This window comes from Phalangium opilio, unplaced genomic scaffold (assembly GCF_054372755.1).
Source record: "Phalangium opilio isolate 3A_F unplaced genomic scaffold, DU_Popi_V2 ptg000055l_1, whole genome shotgun sequence".
Taxonomy (NCBI): Eukaryota; Metazoa; Arthropoda; class Arachnida; order Opiliones; family Phalangiidae; genus Phalangium; species Phalangium opilio.
Genome location: NW_028324174.1, coordinates 3,322,443 through 3,341,762, shown reverse-complemented (window position 1 = coordinate 3,341,762; position 19,320 = coordinate 3,322,443). Strand labels below are relative to the sequence as shown.

Here is a 19,320-nt window from a genome sequence, read left to right as displayed (position 1 = left end):
CTATGCGCAGATCAGGCATATGGCTAATTCGTTTCTCTCTACATTCAAGACTGATAAGGTTTTAGGAAAAGAACTCTAAGCTTCAGACTGACTTTGAGGCCGACTTAACGGCAGTGGGCGATTATTTAATTTCTCTCTCTTAGCGCGAAACGCGACTAGACTCGAGATGGATTTGTCTCTACCAGTTTTATCTTAAAAAAGTAATGGTCCATACAAGAATTCGGTGGCGCTTTCGTAGCGTGCCGGGTTTCCGAACTGTAGCGTTAACGTTGGTACGTTCGAGTCCCATCGGGGATTTGGAAATTTACGAAATAAAGTAATATAAAGTTTAGCTACCCTAGGTCCATCTGTTCGCGTTTTAGAGCACTATTTATGAATTTTGAATAAATTTGAATAAATTAACGCGAAAATGGGCGGGGATAGGGCGGGATTAAGACTCCCGACCAGCCGTAACATAGGCTAAAATGGGGGAAAAAGGGGTAATATAGGGGGAAAGGCACTAAAAAGGGGTAAAAGAGGGTGAAAAGTGGGAAAAAGTGGGGGTGAAAGGGGTAAAAGTGAGGGTAGTTATTATTCGGTATAAATGCATAAGTTTTTAGCCCATCAATAGATGGCGCTAAAAACTAAAAAGTGAAAGCGTTCTATCGGATGAAAACCTAGATGGCGCGAAGCGTCCACGAATTTTACTATGAATGATATTTTTCGAAGCTCTCCTACCAGAGAGAATTCAAGTGGGGAATAAAAACTTAGGTAGAGTGTCTAAAAACACATGATCAGAAGTTACAGGCCAGTTCCGGAAGGTCTTTCATGTGACCGGAGTTAGCCTGAGAGTTGACTCTAGGCTCGGCTGCTCGTTTCGGATCCAGCGTCATATGCAATGTCAAAGGCGAAAGCTTCCATTCCTTTCATTAGTTTTCTCTGCTCTACCACTCGCCGAAGAGCGGAAAAATTAATCCGGTCAGAATATGTTCAGTATAGCCAGTGTGTGCGAAATTTCCTACAACGTGGGAAATTTTGGTCTTTTTTTTTTGGCTCTGTGGGAAGAAAGTAATTTTTTTCCAAATTCGGTCCAATGTGGGAATGTTCGAAAATTTTCGTTGGTTAAGTAATTGCAAGCGACGAGGCCGATTTTTTTCACTCTAACCAGTAGGCTCCACCCCTTAAAGAAGCAACTCTCGGGCTCCTTCAACTCTCCATACTCATAGTCATACATCACGACTCAACGGTAAGCGGTAGTAGCAAGAGAAAATAGAAGAGAGTATAGTTCTTCTCTGGAATTTTAGCTTCGCTAAGGCATCGCACCTTGTTTGAGGGGCTCCCGAGAATCTTTCCCCTCTTTAAATTGAGGAGCCAATCAGAGCTTTCAAATGAATGATTTTTTTTTGACGATTTGCATGACGTAGTTCCGCTGCAAAGGCTCATGGGTTGGGAAAAGAGCGAGATAGAGAGGAAAAAATCTTCCGCCGTTTCCGGAGTAGTGAGTACGGTAGTCACCACGGTTCTGTTTTTATCTTGCTCGTTGCGCCTAACTGATACCTGTAGAGGCTGTTGTTTCTTGAATAATAATTTATGAAAAACGCATTGCGATGCTTTCTTCTAAAATTAAGCGGAAAAATCAGGGAACCCAATTAAACTTTTATTTTAAAACTTTAACATCAAAACTAGTACAAACTGATGATAGCAAAGGCTTAGGCGGTTCATCAATAAGCCTTGGTCATTTAAGAAGTTCTGAAAGCCAAACCGAGATATTTGGTCATGTTATACCCGAGGAGTCGTGGAATGAACTTAATCCGTTATTGAGAGGGGTAGTTACGGTTAAAAAGAGAAAGCTTGAAAAGGCAACCTCAACGGATGATTGTCAGGTTATTAAATCATATGATGAATTGCACGAGCCAAAAAAGCAGAAATTAACGGAGGAGTCTACTGAGGGCAAATCGGTGCTTTTTCTTCTCAATGATTATATTTCAAATCTAAACATAAGTAAGTTTTTACTAAATTATATAAGCAAAATATATTTATTATGGAATATTTCAAAGGTGGATTGCAATTGACTTTCAAGAAGAACGAGCATGGAGTTATTGAGCAATTAGAAATAACAAGGGATATCTCGTTGGTTGATTTACATGGATATAAGGATTCACCTATTAGATTGCTGTTTTCAGAAAATGGGCAGATTATTGTTTTAACATTGTTTCAAGAGTCAGAGGTTGATACATTTTACAATCATGATGGTGAAGTTCTTATTGACGAAGTTATTAAAAGAGCTTTGGATAAACTAAACAAATTCCACGTCTTCTGTCCTGGGATTGCAAAAGTATTTCTACAAACTAAGTGGTATTGGACGAAGCCAGTCAAGTAATACTTTGTTACTTTTTTATAGGTTAACTGTGAAAATGCGCCGCTAACAAAAAGCCTCCGGAAGTTTAATTGGCCTTATGAAAGATACCAATCAATGCATTGCAAATCATGGTATATACCACCATCGAATGTTCCTAAAGAGAATCTTCTTAAACGCACTTATCAGTGTCCCGATTGTCGATCTCTAAACTGGTAATTGTTTTTTGGAATTTCTTGGACAAGTATTATTTAAAAATTTAACCCCATGATTAATGAACCGAAGTTTTCAATTAGTTTAAAAATTAATATCTTTGCGAGTTTTGAACCTATTTTAACGAAACCGTTTTATTGTAAAGAGAAAAAGAAAATCAACAACCCTAACTTGTGCTTGAAAACTGCATTTTAAACGGGACTTGTCCTTTTAAGTAAAATATCTGAAAGTTTACAAATTGTTTTCATTAGGTATTTACAAGATCGAAAGAAAAAGAAGTTAGCACTTTCACCTGGACGTAAACACCGGCGGCAGTTAGTTAGTTCAAGCTGTCCTATCGTTCTTCTAACCCCAAATTCCAGAAAGAAGAGGATTGCTCAAAACAGGCAGCTAAGGAATGCTCAAACTAAGCAAATAAAAATCTTGGAGAATAAGTTGAATGACGCTAGGCTGGAGTTATCCAACAGGCAAAATATTGAACTGGCGACGTTAGTACATCAAATTAATGAAAATGGCGGGGAAGAACTTCAGAATATCTTGAAAGAAGCAAGCTCTCATAGCGATACACTTGCGCAAGCAATTAAAAAATCTTGGGAGATTGATTTGAAAGAAAACGTAAAAGATTTTATGAAAGATCAAACTAAGTTCAAGAGTGGATCAAAGGGTAATAGATGGAGTCCCTTAACATACAGAGTGGCTCTAGCTATTTATTGTCGATCCCCTGCTGCTTACGAGGCTTTAAAGTCATTTGAAATTCTACAGCTACCAAGTATCCATACCGTGAAATCAAAAGCTAGGAAGATACCCAGTGAGCCTGGTATTGATTTAAACCAATTAGCTAGTGAGTCTAAAAGATTTGATGACTTCGTAAAGAATTACCCAAATGATATTAAGCCACCAAAGGAAGGAATTCTCATCTTTGATGAGGTGAAAGTAATTGGGAAGCTTATGTGGAATTCTCGGAACCACAAATTTATGGGGGCTGCCATGGATCCAAGTGATTATCCTTCACTTCAAGATATTTACAAAGATAAAGATGTTTCGGGGGTGCTTGAAGCGGAATACGTTTTACAGTATCTCTGGAGATGCGTCGCCGGAAGATTTGATATCAATGGCCCCTATTTTATGATGGCCAAACCCGTGCCAAACTCTGTAATAACAGATACACTTTTAAAATGTATTTGGGCTTTTGAGTCAGTTGGATTGCATGTGTCTGCTTTAGTTTGTGATGGCGGGTCATCAAACATAGCTTCTTTGCGGCAGAGTTTAGAAATTGAACGTTTCCCAACCCATACTATTGAAGAAAATGGAAAGATTGATTATTCGATCACACCAAGGTTCAAAAACCCCTACGTTGCCGGAGACTCTTGGATCTATTGGATTATGTGTCCAACTCACCAACTTAAAAACATGGTCAACGCCATACACCATTCAAAAGATGAAGATTCTCGAGATTTTGTAATAACAAGGAATGGCAAGTCAGTTCATTTTGGCTGGAAACAGCTAGTTGAAATGAAAGCGCGTGAAGATGATCGTCGAATTGAGAATGAATTGGTACAAGTTAAAGGTTTAAGGAAAGAATTTATTGACAGGGACCCTTGGACGAAACTAAATGTAACCCCAGCAAAAATTATGCAGCAAGACTTGGTTCTGAGTGAACTCTATAATTATGCCAATCCGATGCCTGGAGAAGGGGAAAAGCCACCTCCGGATCAAGCGGAAGTAATGGCATGTTACGAATACCTATCTGCCTGCAATAAAATATTTGAAAATGGCCTTCTATCAAGACAACGTGCAGATTCAGAAAATGCAGCCCCCATTAAATCAATGCTCGAAGGTTTAAATTTTTTTGAAAATTGGGCAACAGACTTGATAAATTCTGGGGAGGAAATAGGAAAAAGTAGATTGTTTTTATCGTGGCAAACCTGGGAGCTGCTTCGAATTTCAATTCATGGTTTCATAGGATTTGTGAAAGATTTTTGTGCTAGAAATCCCATGCATTACATTTACCCTCAACGTGTAAACGGTTCAGCTATAGAAACTGTTTTCAGTCAATTAAAATACATTACAGCCGGTAAATTAACCAGCATTAATTATAATACAGCAAGACGCGCCATGTACATTAAAAGTTGCACATCAACAGGTCAAAATGCAGAATCTTGCTACCGGAAAATTGGGTTAGATAGTTTGGAAAAAAATTAAGAAATAGTGGAATTAAAACATAAGCATTAAAATTTTATTATACTTTTTGATACAATAAATTTATTTGTCATATAGGAACCCGTCTAATATTTTTCGTTTTATCACACGACCGCTTGATCGACTAGATTTTGGACTAGAAATCAACTTAATAACATTATCACTTTCTGTTTTATCACACACTTTTTGGGACTCTTCATCTATGACAGATTTTTTCAACTTCCCTGTTATATCTTTCTTGGAGTGAAATTTGACTTTTTCAGGATTCTTGGCCACCTCTTCCTTGTCAACATTTTTGAAGATCTTCGAAACTTCCTGCTTTTTAGACGGCTTTTTGGCTAGTTCCTGGTTTTTGGACGGTTTTTTGACTAGTTCCAGGTTTTTGGACGGTTTTTTGACTTGTTCCAGGTTTTTGGACGGTTTTTTGACTAGTTCCAGGTTTTTGGACTGTGTTTTGACTAGTTCTTTTTTTGACGGTTTTTTGACTCGTTCCTCTTTTTTGGGCTGTGTTTTGACTCGTTCCTCTTTTTTGGACGGTTTTTTAACTAGTTCTTCTTTTTTGGACGCTTTTTTCGCCCTTTTTTCAGGCTTCTTGGCTAGTTTCTTGACTTTTGTTACCTGCTTTTTACATTTAATTGTAATCTTCAATTTTGAACCTTGTTTGGTTTTCCTCCCGCTTCGTCCTTTCTTGCTTTTGGGCCCAAGGTTATACAACTTACACCTCAAATTTTGACCACCGAGGCTTCTTCTTCCTTTTCCTTCATTTCGTTGATTTATTCCACCTCTAATTAGATCAGCTATTTTCGCGTGGGTCATTTTTCTTTGCCATATCACTCTTTGAGATTCTAGTTCATTTGACGAAAACTTATGTGTTTCCTCTATTAGCGCTGCGGTTGAATGAAACATGTTCTTAAGACTTTCATCTTCCATCAATTTAGACGTTACATTTTCTGTTAATTAATGGATCAAATTATTCTCATTACCAATCTAGTTTAAATTCATCTTAACAATAACAAGGAATTTGATAATTACCTATAGTGTGAGATGGATCTTTGCCTTGAATAGAATTGGTGAACTCATTAACAACCATTGAACTGATAGCGGATATGTATGGAATAAATTTTACGTTAGGAAAAAGTAGTCCACCTCTGTCTACTTTGATCAGCGCGGGTGGAAAATCTTCAGGCAGCTTTTCCAAATTTCGAATAGATGCACTGATATTTAGTAAAAGTCTAGCATTATCCTTTTCCTTTGGCCCTAGTGGTCTTTTTTTATTGAATAGTCGCACTTCATTCTTTAAATTTGATTTATTCCAACTAAATATTTCGCCTAGGGCTCCTCCACCTAGACGATTTAAAGTATAAATCCTATCTGAAATGCGATTTCTTCGGATTTTCTTCCTAGGTATCTCGTCGGGAAGTGGACTTGCGGCCCTTTTTGATGTTTGAGTTTTGTCATTTCTTTTCGCCATTTCATCCAAGAACCTGAATCCTAACCACTGAAGTGTTATTAGAGTTTCATTTTCTACAGTTGGGTCGTTTGAGTCTTCAATGAAATTCTTTACGATAGTTTCTCTTAAAAAGAAGCTCCAAGAGTATAGAAACCTTGCATGTCCATTTTTTTCCAGTTTGAATTTCCCATGCAGTAGCAAGTATTGTTTACACATCGTTTCAACAAACTTATCTAATTTCTCACATTTTGATAATTCTGATAGTAATTCCTTTCTTTTACCTCTAGTATCCGCAATAAAAAAATCGTCTTTGTAATCATTTACAAGTGTTTTCGCGTCTATAAGAACGCCAACATTATGCGGCTCCGAAGCCTCCGATCCCGCCAGCGCCATAACTAAAATAGTTATAAGCAGACGACGCCAGCATACTAAGTCTCTCTCTCATGGGACTACTTTTCGTTCAAAATGTGTGATTCGGTTATTCCGGGAGGGGGGGTTGAAGCATGTTTCGCGCTTAGCTATAGCCCCTCAAATAAGGCATGTCGCCGCGGTACCTAAGAACTATACTCTCTTCTATTTTCTCTTGGTAGTAGTTGATAGTTTAGGCGGGAAACTCCGGCTGCGGCAGGCAGCCTGCAAAGTTAGCTTAGCCTTTGTTTAATCAACCGAATTACCGAACCGAATGTATCCACGCAGCTCACACCTGCCTTTTTAAGTTTCAAACAAGACGAGCTTTAAGAAATTTCTTGCCCTGGAACCTGAGTATCTTTTCTGGATTTTATGTGAGAATATTTTTCTAATATTATAATTTTCAGTTATATCTCTTAGTGACAAAGGGTTATAAATTATTTTCATTGAAAACCAGAAACTTTTTGTAAGCATGAATTCAGATGAAGACGCTTTTCAACACACGCCCCTGAAAAACGTTGACAAGAGCAATAAGCCACCTTCTAAAAGAGTCAAACTATTCCAAGATGCCTGGCTCGGTAGTTATGATTTTCGTGGTTGGTTACGTGCTGTAAATGAAGAACCCACCAAAGCGTTATGTATCGCTTGTATTGCTAAGTTTGGTTGTGAAAAAAGTGAATTGGAAAAATATTCCAAGGGATTGAAACACATAGAAAACGTTAAAACTTTGTCCAACACCAGTAAAAAAATCGAAAAATCTAATGCAGATAATGCAGTAAACAACTAGCGTTTTCAGATTTTGCCCAAAAGATGAAATTGAAGGGGGCGATATTTTTTTAGTTTGCACCGATAACATAATGAAGGAACGAGATCTATATAATGACGGAATGCATTGGAGAAAATCTCACACTACCAAAACGTACCAAGACTTCATCAAATTGTACTGCGATATTAGACCTGGATTTGAAAAAGCATGTAGCAGGGAGTTTCAAAGGCAACTTTGCACTCTTAAAATCGTTTCCATATCTTGTATTAATTCACTACAAAGATCAAGAAACAGTATGGGTTGAAAGACCTTATGGAAATTCAAAACAAAACCAAAAAGTTCCTTGGTATCGTACCAATCGGTCCACGTTAAATAACGTAAAATCTAAAGTGAAAGGTCAAAAAAATGACCCAAAAGAAACTTTTAGGGAAATAACTGCCGAGGTGAAAGTTGACGAAAAAATCTGGAAAAAGAGGTCCAGCAACCGAAAGTTAGCGATATCGAACCAATGGCACTGCCGAGGAATACAAAACAGGCAGCTAACATAAAGTATTTGGCATGAAGAGCAAATAAGATTTGTCCTGATTCAGTTTACTCGATAATAGCCTTGAAGGAGACCAAATTTAAGGACATTATCAGAGTAATAAACTTGGACAACGACAGTTTAACAATAGTCTTTGATGAACCGGAAGCGGTGACTTTAGGTAAGCGACTTCTGAGCCAAACGTTAAGAGATGGCACAAATATTGAACAGTGCATAACTTACGATACAACTTTCAATATGGGTAACTTTTACAGTCTTAATGCGTAATATGGAACTAGTCAATGACCCTATTTTCCCTGTCTTATTCTTGATACACCAAATTAAATTCATTGCCATTCATAAGAGCTTTTTTTCACGTCTAGTGCTGGAACTAGATTTTGAAACCTTGGGCAAAAATGTTCCCGTCGTTATCGATAGAGAAAAGGGTATCATCAAAGCTGTTAAACAAAGCTGTTCCGTGGCGTCCGATAATTTATTGTTTTGTCGCAACCACATCAAAAACGATGTAAAATATTGGTTGCGTAGAAATGGTGGTACTACTTCAGACCTTGAAAGATATCGGCTTCATTTTGGTGCCTTTTACAATCTGAAAACGAGGAACAGTTTGAAGAACAGTACGAGAAATATCCTAGCAAATGGTCGCAGCCTTTTTTGACATACGCCGATACGTTTTTGAGAGAAGACCAGCAAAATAATGCGATTGCGGCGCAATTCAAACGTTTTCCTGCGTTTCAATCAAAAACTCCAACAGATAATTTAAGCGAATCGTTCCATAGTGTATTAAAATTAAGTTCAAAAGGAAAAGAACTTGATTTTGCTGAAGCGGTTTTAAAAATGACTCATTTGCAGCATTTTGCTTTGGACTCGTTCAGCAAAGCATACAAGAATATTCAGGGAGACCACACAGTTAAAGAGAACGTTAAAGATTGCAACTATGAACTGAAATTGAATTTCCGCTTAGAGAAGGAGATAATCCAAGAGGTTAAATCTAAATTAAGCTCCTATACCCAAGTCAAACTAGAACATAGAGCTTCTGCTGGGTTTTTGGCAGAAATGTGTTTGAAAAATGGACTAGTTGAGTTTTGTCAGCATTTGCTAGTTTACAAAGTGGGGGATCCTTTTCATGAGAACAGAATAAACGTTGTTAATTCCAATGATATTGAGCGACTTTGTACGTGCAAGTGGGGAAATAATCAGTGTTTCCACATTTTACCTGTTCAAATGCTTTGCCAAAGAACAGCTCTGACACTGAGAAATCCGAAATATAAACTAAGTGATCGGTACAAGGCAACAACCACGGGGAAGCGTGGGAGGAAAGGTTATTATCCTCAATTACTTGATTACAGTATTTTGGATGCTTTAGATTCTACTAATGCAAGCTGTAACGTAACAGATGATTTTTCTCCAGACAAACTAAAAACGCCGAAAGGTTTGTATAACGCTGATATTGGCTTTGAAAAATCTGATACGAATTCGGAAACATCTGACGTGCCAAAGTTTAATATCGATATGCCATTTTCTGACGCGGAATCCGAAGCTTCCAACTTACCTAGCCTGATATCGAATGTGCAGGTTTCTGATGTGGAGTCAGAAACATCCAGCGAGGCTGTGGAAAATTCTGATGTGTAATCCGAAACCGGCAAGGATGCAGGATCGGTTGTTAAAGTTTCTGATATTGAATCAGAAACATCCGACATGCCTAACTTCCATATCGATATGCCTAACTTCCATATCGATATGCCATTTTCTCACGCGGAATCCGAAGCTTAAAACTACCCTTGCGTGAAAACGGATGTGCAGGTTTCTGATGTGAAGTCAGAAACATCCGGCGAGGCTGTGAAAAATTCTAATGTGGAATCCGAAACATCCGGCGAGGCTGTGAAAAATTCTGATGTGGAATCTGAAACATCCGGCGAGGCTGTGGAAAATTCTGATGTGGAATCCGAAACAGGCAAGGATGTAAGATCGGATGTTAAAGTTTCTGATAAGGAATCAGAAACATCCGACATAGCTGAGGAAAATTCTGAAGTGGAATCCGAAACATCCAAGAAATTCGATGTCCAAGTTTCTGATATGGAGTCCGAAGAACCGCCAGTAACAATGTCAAAACTCGCTGAAATTCCATTGCAAAAAATACCCCGTAAAGTGTTCAAAGCAGCGAAAATGGTCCAAGTCGAGGTCAAATTTCCACCTTGGAGCCCTTTTCACTCTTCCATTGACAAGGAAATGAGAGAAACATATCAAATTTTTGAATTATGCGATCTTAAAGAGGAGAATAAACCAATTAGAGGGTGAACAGTAGATGAAGCCATTAAAATCCTCTTGCAAAAATCTGGCCGTTCAAATGGTTTTGTTTACATGAACTCCCAAACATTCGACAGCTTTCGTTTTTTGTTTGGGAATAGCGAGCTTAAGAAAAATTTCGAAGAGAAAATGACGCAAAAAAAAAAATTAAAGAAAGGACATTACTAATTCATATTGCGCCCCCACAAACAAAAATTAATAATCATCTTTCCGAAATGGTTCGCATCACGAAAAAATCAAAAGAAATGGTAGCGTTCGATGCGCTTCAATCAGAAAGTTCAGTATCGGATAATTTATTTGATGTAATTCCTAATGAATGGGAGAGATATAACATGCCTCTTTACAACCCAAAGACCGAAAATTCATGTGACTTCCGATTATATATAGTGTTATACGTATATTATTTCCTGCGTAACGATGAAGATATTAAATTACCTTTTACAAGCACATTACTACGAAGATGGATATTTAATTTAATCCAAACAAATTTTTTAGAAAAATCTTCAAAACCCTCCAGGAAAAACGTGATTGTTAGCAAAACCCTTGCAAATATGCAAATGGGGTTCGCAGAACGACAAAGAAATGCTGCTGACATTCCTTTGCGACGGTAAATGCACAAAGGAAATCTTGAATTTGAGAGAGTATGAGTGTTTGAAACCTCAAGTATATATTGATGACAATTCATTGGATTATGCAGGCAAAGAGCTCTTGGATTTAGTCGGAAGAAAAGGGGATTTTTAGTGGATACCAATATAAATTTATCGTTTAATGAGTCTGAAGGAAACCAAAGTTCAAGTTTGTATACACATCATGCGTAATCAAACCGATTTTTATGAAAGAAACATCCTACTGACCCTTAAAAGAACCATAAACCACTCAGAACATTGGCTCCTAGCAATAATTCGGAAAAACGGCATTATTTCAATATTTGATCCGTCAAAAACATGTAAAAAATTTGAAATTGATATCATTTTGGCAATTTAAAACGGATCCTAAGGTTGAAATCCAGTACGTCGAAGAATTCCTTCCAAAACATGAAAATGCATTAGACTGTAGATTATTCGTACAATACTTTAAAAGGAGTGCCTCAAATGTCTTGAAAACCTCCACCCGACAGCTTAAAAGGTCGGCAATGGATTTATCATTTGATAACGAGGTTCAAGAAACGCATGGGGCGTGTTTAGGAATTAGGTTACGTTATGCATATCTGTATCGCAAATAAACAATAGTGCAATTTTGACAAATATAGAATGAAACTCAATATCAATTTTAACAAACCAAAAATGCCCTTATACGTAGTGAACCTTTCATAATTTGGGGATCCAAACCGCACGTGACGCCACTTCTTCACACTTTTTGGTTCAACAGTGAAGTTAACCACGCATATATAGAACTAAGTTTAATACTCTCTTTAAAATTGAAAGAGAAATGCAGGGAAAAACTTGCAAATAAAGTTTTGATTATTTAAATTATTCCTGCCATAATTGTTTATAGGACATTAACGAACAACAATTTATTTGGCTCTGAAGACCTATTCTGTTACCTCCACGTCGGTCAGAGCTGGAAACTATTAAATTTATGATAGGCTAAAACAGAGGGCTTATTTGTTAAACTGTTATTAGTTAACAATTTTTAAAATAATTATCTCATTGATAATTAAAGGAAAACGAATGTTCTGGTAGTAATAAACTCATTTGAATCTCGAAAAATCATTGAGCCCTTAGCCGAGTGGGTAGACACTTTAGATATCTGTGTACACCTGAGTTCAAAAGAGTTCAGCTTCGACAGTACATTGAGTTCAAAGCCTTCGGAACTCAAAGTTCAGCTTTGACAGTACATTGAGTTCAAGACATATTGTACACCTGAGTTCTCAAGTGTCTACCCCCTCGCCCTTAGCGAGAGAATTATACACTGATTCTGATTAAATCAGGCCAGCAATTCAAAACTTATATAGTAATTATCGTGCAGCCGTGTTTTCAAGGTATAGGCGAGTTTTGAGGGAGGAGCTAAACTAATAATTGTGTATGACAAATTTTGATTAACGGATATTGCGCCCGGTCCTGAGCACGCGTTGCTACGTCACAGTCATAAAAATAATACAATTATTTACTTCCTATAGGAAGTAAATAACTGTATTATTACGGGATCGTCATAACTAGGGTTGTAAATTTTCCGGAAAAATAAAACGCGGAAAATTTTCCGCTAATCGGAAAAATATAAAACTAGCAATTATGTGAGCTTTGAGTCAATTTATCTAACTTTTAAAGATTTAAAACATTCTCCAGTTATTTTGCCATCTTTAGTAGATTTATTAAAGTGTCACCAAATATTAGTGGTTGATTTTCCCATAATTTGTGACTTTAAACAAGGTTAACAAACTTCATTAACAACATAACACCTCGTTTCCCTTACAATGACGCAGACCATCACTATCCTTTATGCCTGATAATTTTAGTTTCACTTGGGTCTCTTAACGGTTAGGTCTCGAGTCTCTAACGCCTTATACCGTCATAAGAGCAAAAAGTAACCCTATGCATGCAAGCGATAGCATATGAGTGAGCTTTTCCTATAGAGAATAGGGGTCACTAGACTCTGTTCCCTTGGACAATTTTTTACCCCTCCGAATTCACCTAAAACCAAATAATGAATGTTTTGAAAAGAAAGGCAATTGAAAAATTTTAAAGTTTTAAAATTGAAAAACCGGTAGCGGAAAAATACGGAAAATTTTCCGGAAAAATATAGCTCGGTCATTTTCCGGAAAATTTTCCGACTTACAACCCTAGTCATAACCCTCTATCTCTCACCTTAGTGATAGCGCCCCCCCCTTCCGGGCGAAGAGCATTCTCAATTACAATGTTGACCCTTTCGCAGCGGATACACAGTTCACTTAATAGCTCTCAACACACTTTACCATCTAGTGTATTTAGAAATATATAAATAATATTAATAATTCGTTTAATTATTAGATCTACCTTAATTGGTATCGAATATTTACACCCTCTATAGGCCAAGATGACGGTTACAATCTGTCTCTCCCCTTGGTTACTGCAATGAGATCTCCCTATTCCTTCTGTCTCTCCCCTTGGTTACTGCAATGAGATCTCCCTATTCCTTTGGTTATGATTTTTACCCTTACTTTACGCTACCAAAGAGGGGGAGAAGAAGGCTTGGCTTGAGTGTTCTCGCATTGAAAATTTACCTCTAAGCTTCCGGTGCGCGCGCGCATCTTTCTCTGCCCTCTAGAGTAATGTCAGATTCTACTATGCAAACGTCATAGCATAGAGTAGTGTCGGAAGAGGGGGTAGTAGACTGTGTATCCCTCCCTGTAGGCGCGCTTTTGTAAGAGGGGATACTGTACGCGCCTGGTAGGGGGGATGACACTGTGCTAAGAGGTCGTAGGCCGTTGATTTTTTTTTATATTTCGAATCACTAGGAAGCTAAAACAAATCGCATAAAATAGTCATAAACAAAATTTAAAGTATTTAAATATTAAATTATTTATCAAAATTATCAAAAATACCTACAGTAGTTCAATCTGGAAATATGCAACTATTGCAATTTGCAACACCAAAACTAAATGACGCTCAACTGACTCACTGGAACCAATTCTAAATCTTAGTCTATCTTTCTGGCCTTTTGAATTTTTAAGCAATAGGAGAAAACTCTGAAAATACTAGAAGCCAAAAATGTCTAAGTGGCCAATAAAAAGCGTGGGAAAAAAGAAGAAAAAAAAACGTCCACAGACAAACTTTCACACGCTATAGAGTAGTAGCACTTCAGGCCTATTTTTCCATAGAAGCTTATACATTAAAAAGTGTAACTGCCATTACTTTTTCAAAACATTTTTAGGGTTAATATTAGTTTTGTTTTCTCGAATAGTTAATCGAATATTTAACGAATAGTTAGTCGAATATTTAACGAATAGTTAGTCGAATATTTAACGAATAGTTAGTCGAATATTTAACGAATAGTTAGTCGAATATTTAACGAATAGTTAGTCGAATATTTAACGAATAGTTAGTCGAATATTTAACGAATAGTTAGTCGAATATTTAACGAATAGTTAGTCGAATATTTAACGAATAGTTAGTCGAATATTTAACGAATAGTTAGTCGAATATTTAACGAATAGTTAGTCGAATATTTAACGAATAGTTAGTCGAATTTTTAACGAATAGTTAGTCGAATATTTAACGAATAGTTAGTCGAATATTTAACGAATAGTTAGTCGAATATTTAACGAATAGTTAGTCGAATATTTAACGAATAGTTAGTCGAATATTTAACGAATAGTAGGCCCGAATCAGGGCCGGATTAACCACTAGGCAAATTAGGCAATTGCCTAGGGCCCAGATATATGAGGGGCCCGTTATGAGCTAGTTTCCAAAAAATGAGAAAATGAAAAACCAAAAAAATATATTCTCCCCTCTTTCTCAACCGAAACATAACGTCACTGACACCATGGGAAAGCCAGGTGAGATGTAACGGCAGCCTAATGTTGAAAAACCCGTTACCCAAAAAACATTATGGCAATTTAAAAAGGAAGAAAGAAAGAGACGAAAACAAACTTGAAAATTCAATGGAAATGTATTTTCAGAAGTCGCAATCCTCGGAGAAAGAAATTTCATTTTGAATTCGTGTTGTTATTGATCGTCATTAAACACTGGAGTTGTATTGTATGATTCCTTAATAAGCTTTATTCAGCGTGTTCGTGATAATTTGAAATATTTTAAATAATTGCTCAGCTCACAAAAGAGATAATTTACAAATGTAACGAAGAAAGGGGAAAAAATACGTAAACTGTTCTGTGATGAAGGCGCAGGAAAGAACAAGGCGACTCAAGGGTTGGGTTCGTAATAGTAGCCACATCATACCGTACTTGACAGGCGTACAGAAAATTTGAGTGAATAGCCCTCGATGCGCTACCGTAACTGTTTAAAAATGATAACTTCATTTTTTATTTCTGTTATAATTATAATAGTGTGACACGAACGGAAAACGTGAGTACCCCCACGATGAACATCCTTTAACAGTGGTTAAACGAAATACCCGTAAATGCCCATTAAAAGAAGTACAGAAAATGAGAGTGAATAACCCCTCGATGCCTTAACAAAAATAATAACCCTTAATCCTTACTTCAATAAATTTCCTTAAGTTATAATTGTAATATCCAGATCCACAAGTTAGTACTTTCTTTTAAAATTCTTCTCGATTTGTGGAGAAATACACGTAACTTCTATTAATAAACATCTCCTCAAGGCCATTCTAAATATAACGTGGGAATATACTTCCTTTTGCATTTTAAAAATTCCCCTCGATTTCTTTGGATTTTGAAATAGGGGATCGGGATTGAAAGCGTGAAACCCTTATTGTCGACGGGTGACAGGAATTTTAAAGGGCGTATTAAACCTTCCATTTTAATTAAGGTAACACCATAATCCTCTATCTCGCTTTAAATATGTCGAGCAATCGTAAAACACAATTCAAAATGCTTAACCTTACTGGTACAACTCAATGCAATGCTTAAAGCTACTATTATAATCGCCATCCTCTTAAAATGCACGAACGTAAAAATCACCTCACCACAATTCTCCCCCATTCAATCTCCCTTAAATGACGAACGAAAGTTTCTATACTGCCAAACGCTCTACTCTTTCATGTCTACTGGTACTAGTACTAGTACAACAGGGCAGGCCAAACTAAGAGCCTCATCGTAGATGTACATCATACGATGTGACTAAAAACGATGATAACACACTGACTGGACGGGACGCTTTCAAAATAAAAGTGTTTTACGTCTTATGTGACAATCTAATGATAAATACTAAAAAACAATCTGAAGTTAACAAGGACACTGATGAAAATTTCAAACCTATTTTTAACATTAATGCCCCGATGAATCTTTCTCTGGAGCGTTGATTTAAATTTTGAAGAGCATGAAAACAAACTGCTACATTTCAAGCATTTCGTGAAGAATGAAGAAAGCAAAAACCCAGAATCCTTTCAATCCTACATTGAAACCAATAATATCATTTCAACTTTTCCAAACTTAGAAATTATTTTGAGAATTTACTTATGTTTGCAATGCAAGTGACTAAAGATCCTTTTTAGCTTTAAAAAGAGTGAAAAACTACTTAAGAACCACATTAGCCCATCAAAAATTAAGTTGTTTATCTTTGATATATATTGAACAGGATTTACTAAACGACTTCATAGACTATGAAGAGATTAAATTTCTTGAGTTAGAAAGAAAGAAATTTAACTATTGAGTTCAAAAAGAAATTTAAATATGCAGTTAAGTTTTAAGTCAATTAAAGATATTAAAAATAGTATGTCTCTTAGATTTAGAACTGTGGTCTGTTGGGGGCTGGGGGCCCGGAACTAAGGCCTTGCCTAGGGCCCAAAAAATTGTTAATCCGGCCCTGGCCCGAATAGTAAAATTCACTATTTGATATTCGTTCGAATACCCGAAATGGGGATTATCGAATATCGAGACGGTTATTCGTCTCGATATTCGATCGAGTTATTCGTGTTACTCGAGTATTCGCCCGTGCTTAATTTGTTTTCACGCTATAGGATAGGCAACTCCATAACTCGAACGACAGCTTATTCTGTATATACTCCGTTACAACATTGGTTGTCAGCACGTGCAAAGCTAGGTCTCTATGTAACGTAAATCGGGATTTAAAATATCCGCGAGTTTTTTAGCTCGAGTGCACAGACCTCTAGGAATTAGTTTGAAATACTTGTAGTAGGATGTAGGCAATTTCACACGTATTTGAAACTAAGGCCTAAAGGTCCGTGCACTCGAGCTAAAAAACTCGCGGATATTTTAAATCTTGAAAATCCTGAAGTTGTTCGTCTCTTGACAGCACCTACAAAGCTCGGTTACATAGAGACCTAGGTTTGTGCGTGCTGAAAACCAATAATGTAACAGAGTATATACAGAATAGGCATTATCTGAAAATTGGAAAAAAAAACCTGCAGGCTGCCGGCCTGCCAAAGGCCAAGGCTTATTATAAGTATATGTACTTTGGCCGTGTTAACATTACGACTTTGTGTTGCTTTCGCGTGAAATTCGAAAAGCGTTCAAGCCCGTAGGATTTAAGAAAAAAAAGAGGCTTATCGAATTTAAATGAATATATTAGCAAGTCACATTTCAAATAGAGCTACATCAGAAGCCTTAGTGGGACGTCACCATGCTATTAGCCCATGAAACCAAAGCGGTACTGAAATAATAATCAAGAAAACCAATAAACTTTGATACTGATACGAAAAGAAAGGCAGTGAGTGAGACAGAAGAAAAAGGGACTGTGACACGTTACAACGGTTACAGGTTCACATGGTGCATTCTTTGAGTGTAGCCCCCCACCCCAAAAAAAATAATAATAATAATAAATAAATGGCACGATCTTCAGTATGGAATAATACTAGATCCCTAATCAGTGTATAATTCTCTCGCTAAGGGTTCAATGATTTTTCGAGGTTCAAATGAGTTTATTACTATACCAGAACATTCGTTTCCCTTTTATTATCAATGAGATGATTATTTTAAAAATTGTTAAGTAATAACAGTTTAACAAATAAGCCCTCTATTTTAGCCTATCATAAAATTAATAGTTTCCAGCTCTGACCGACGTGGAGGTAACAGAATGGGTCTTCAGAGCCTTTTTTTCTCAAATATATTAAAACCACGCGTTATGCAAGGAGCTGATAGTTATTTTTCTTTTGTAATCTGAGGTAAATTGGCGAATACGAAAGAAATTAATTTATTGTTCAATAATTTTTCATTTCATAGAAAGCTTGAGTCCAATTACGACTCAGATCGACATTTTCTTCCATGGTTACCGAATCGTTATCATAAATTACCCAATAATTTGATTTTCGACAATAAGCCTTATAGTGTCCAAAACTAGCGTTTGATCCAAATCGAACTTATAACGCTTCTTAATTTGTATTTTTTCTCGTGTATGTGCAAATCATCTTCTAACGGGCACGATTGAGTTTGAACTATTGGTGTACCAGTTATCCTTGGACAATACACTTTTATTATTTTGGAGAGAACTACTTTCGTTTTCTCCAGTAGATTTTTGTTGCAATTTTGGCATTTTATATGACTTTCAATTCTTTCTAATACACCTCTTCCGCTAACGTCTAAGTTTACAACGAAACCCGTGCTGAAATAAGGCTGTTCTTGTATTTCTTCAGATCCGCATGATTTACATATTTGAGAGACAATTATTTCCGAAAGACGTTCCTTTGGCATCTCATTTTCAATTATGGAATTAATGAACTCTTCCGGATCATTCTGCAAATCACTTTTCAGGCTTGAGTTTTGTTCTTGAATCCAATTTAAAAATAGTGAAACTTCTTTTTCATACATTACGTTATTGTTAGTAACGTTTTCCAAAAAGCATTTTAAAGCTTGGCTAAAGTTATCTGTTGGATGAAACAACTCTACTTCCACGAGCGCTTGAATGGTGGAAGATAACCAGCAGCTCTTTCCTCGAACATTTACTATTCCACTTCGCAAAATTCCTTGGCACGGCAGACATACTAAGTGTTGTTTTTCACCGCGAACACACTCGTGTTTTCCATTTGAACACGCTACGTGGTAATTTTGATTGGAATGATCGCAATAGAAAAATGGTGGTCCCCATAAACCACCGCAAAAACATTTCCATACTACAGTGGGCGTTGATAACTTCCGATTTTGCAGATACTTTTCAATTTTTACAAACATCTCCAGAAATGAGTTTTCCTCCAAGGAAATGGTAGCAATTAGTGTCTAAAATCAATTAAATATTATTACTAATTATTTTTTTACATTTTCATAGGATATAATGTGAAAAAAATCAAGAAATCGATTTTCCAGATACTTTTCATTTTTACAAACATCTCCAGACACGAGTTTTCCTCCAAGGAAATGGTACCAATTAGTGTCTGAAATTAATTAACAATTATTTATAATTATTGTTTACCGTTTTCATGGGATTTAATGGGAAAAAAATCAAGAAATCAATTTTGCAGATACTATGAAAAATTCTCCAGAAATGAGTTTTCCTCCATGAAAATGGTACTAGTTATTGTATAAAATTAAT

At 36.6% G+C, this 19,320-nt stretch overlaps 2 protein-coding genes across 4 annotated transcripts; one reads left to right on the top strand and one right to left on the bottom strand.

Moving 5' to 3' along the window:
* Positions 1-1,348: 1,348 nt before the first annotated feature.
* Positions 1,349-5,925, bottom strand: LOC149668647 (uncharacterized). 3 transcript variants are annotated; one of them, XM_089840789.1, is made up of 3 exons: positions 5,780-5,925; positions 5,186-5,697; positions 4,470-5,095 (listed from the first exon to the last, which is right to left on the bottom strand). In XM_089840789.1, the coding sequence occupies exons 1-3, from the start codon at positions 5,835-5,837 to the stop codon at positions 4,811-4,813; spliced, it is 855 nt and encodes a 284-aa protein (XP_089696915.1). In that variant the 5' UTR covers positions 5,838-5,925; the 3' UTR covers positions 4,470-4,810. The 3 variants fall into 3 exon arrangements, 2 of the variants coding, with proteins under 2 accessions (XP_089696915.1, XP_089696914.1); XR_016367888.1 differs by lacking the exons at positions 4,470-5,095; positions 5,186-5,697 and adding an exon at positions 1,349-1,970 and having other exon boundaries at positions 5,780-5,908; XM_089840788.1 differs by having other exon boundaries at positions 4,470-5,697.
* Positions 1,587-4,750, top strand: LOC149668648 (uncharacterized). Its single transcript, XM_089840865.1, has 4 exons — positions 1,587-1,980; positions 2,037-2,314; positions 2,381-2,550; positions 2,800-4,750. The coding sequence occupies exons 1-4, from the start codon at positions 1,587-1,589 to the stop codon at positions 4,748-4,750; spliced, it is 2,793 nt and encodes a 930-aa protein (XP_089696991.1).
* Positions 5,926-19,320: the final 13,395 nt, after the last annotated feature.

Bases quoted from the DNA above. Each gene is read 5' to 3' on its own strand.
- LOC149668648 (XM_089840865.1), top strand. From the start codon at position 1,587: ATGCTTTCTTCTAAAATTAAGCGGAAAAATCAGGGAACCCAATTAAAC. The intron at 1,981-2,036 runs GTAAGTTTTTAC...AATATTTCAAAG, and splicing joins TATTTCAAATCTAAACATAA to GTGGATTGCAATTGACTTTC. The intron at 2,551-2,799 runs GTAATTGTTTTT...TGTTTTCATTAG, and splicing joins GATTGTCGATCTCTAAACTG to GTATTTACAAGATCGAAAGA.
- LOC149668647 (XM_089840788.1), bottom strand. From the start codon at position 5,837: ATGGTTGTTAATGAGTTCACCAATTCTATTCAAGGCAAAGATCCATCT. The intron at 5,698-5,779 runs GTAATTATCAAA...ATTAATTAACAG, and splicing joins AGATCCATCTCACACTATAG to AAAATGTAACGTCTAAATTG.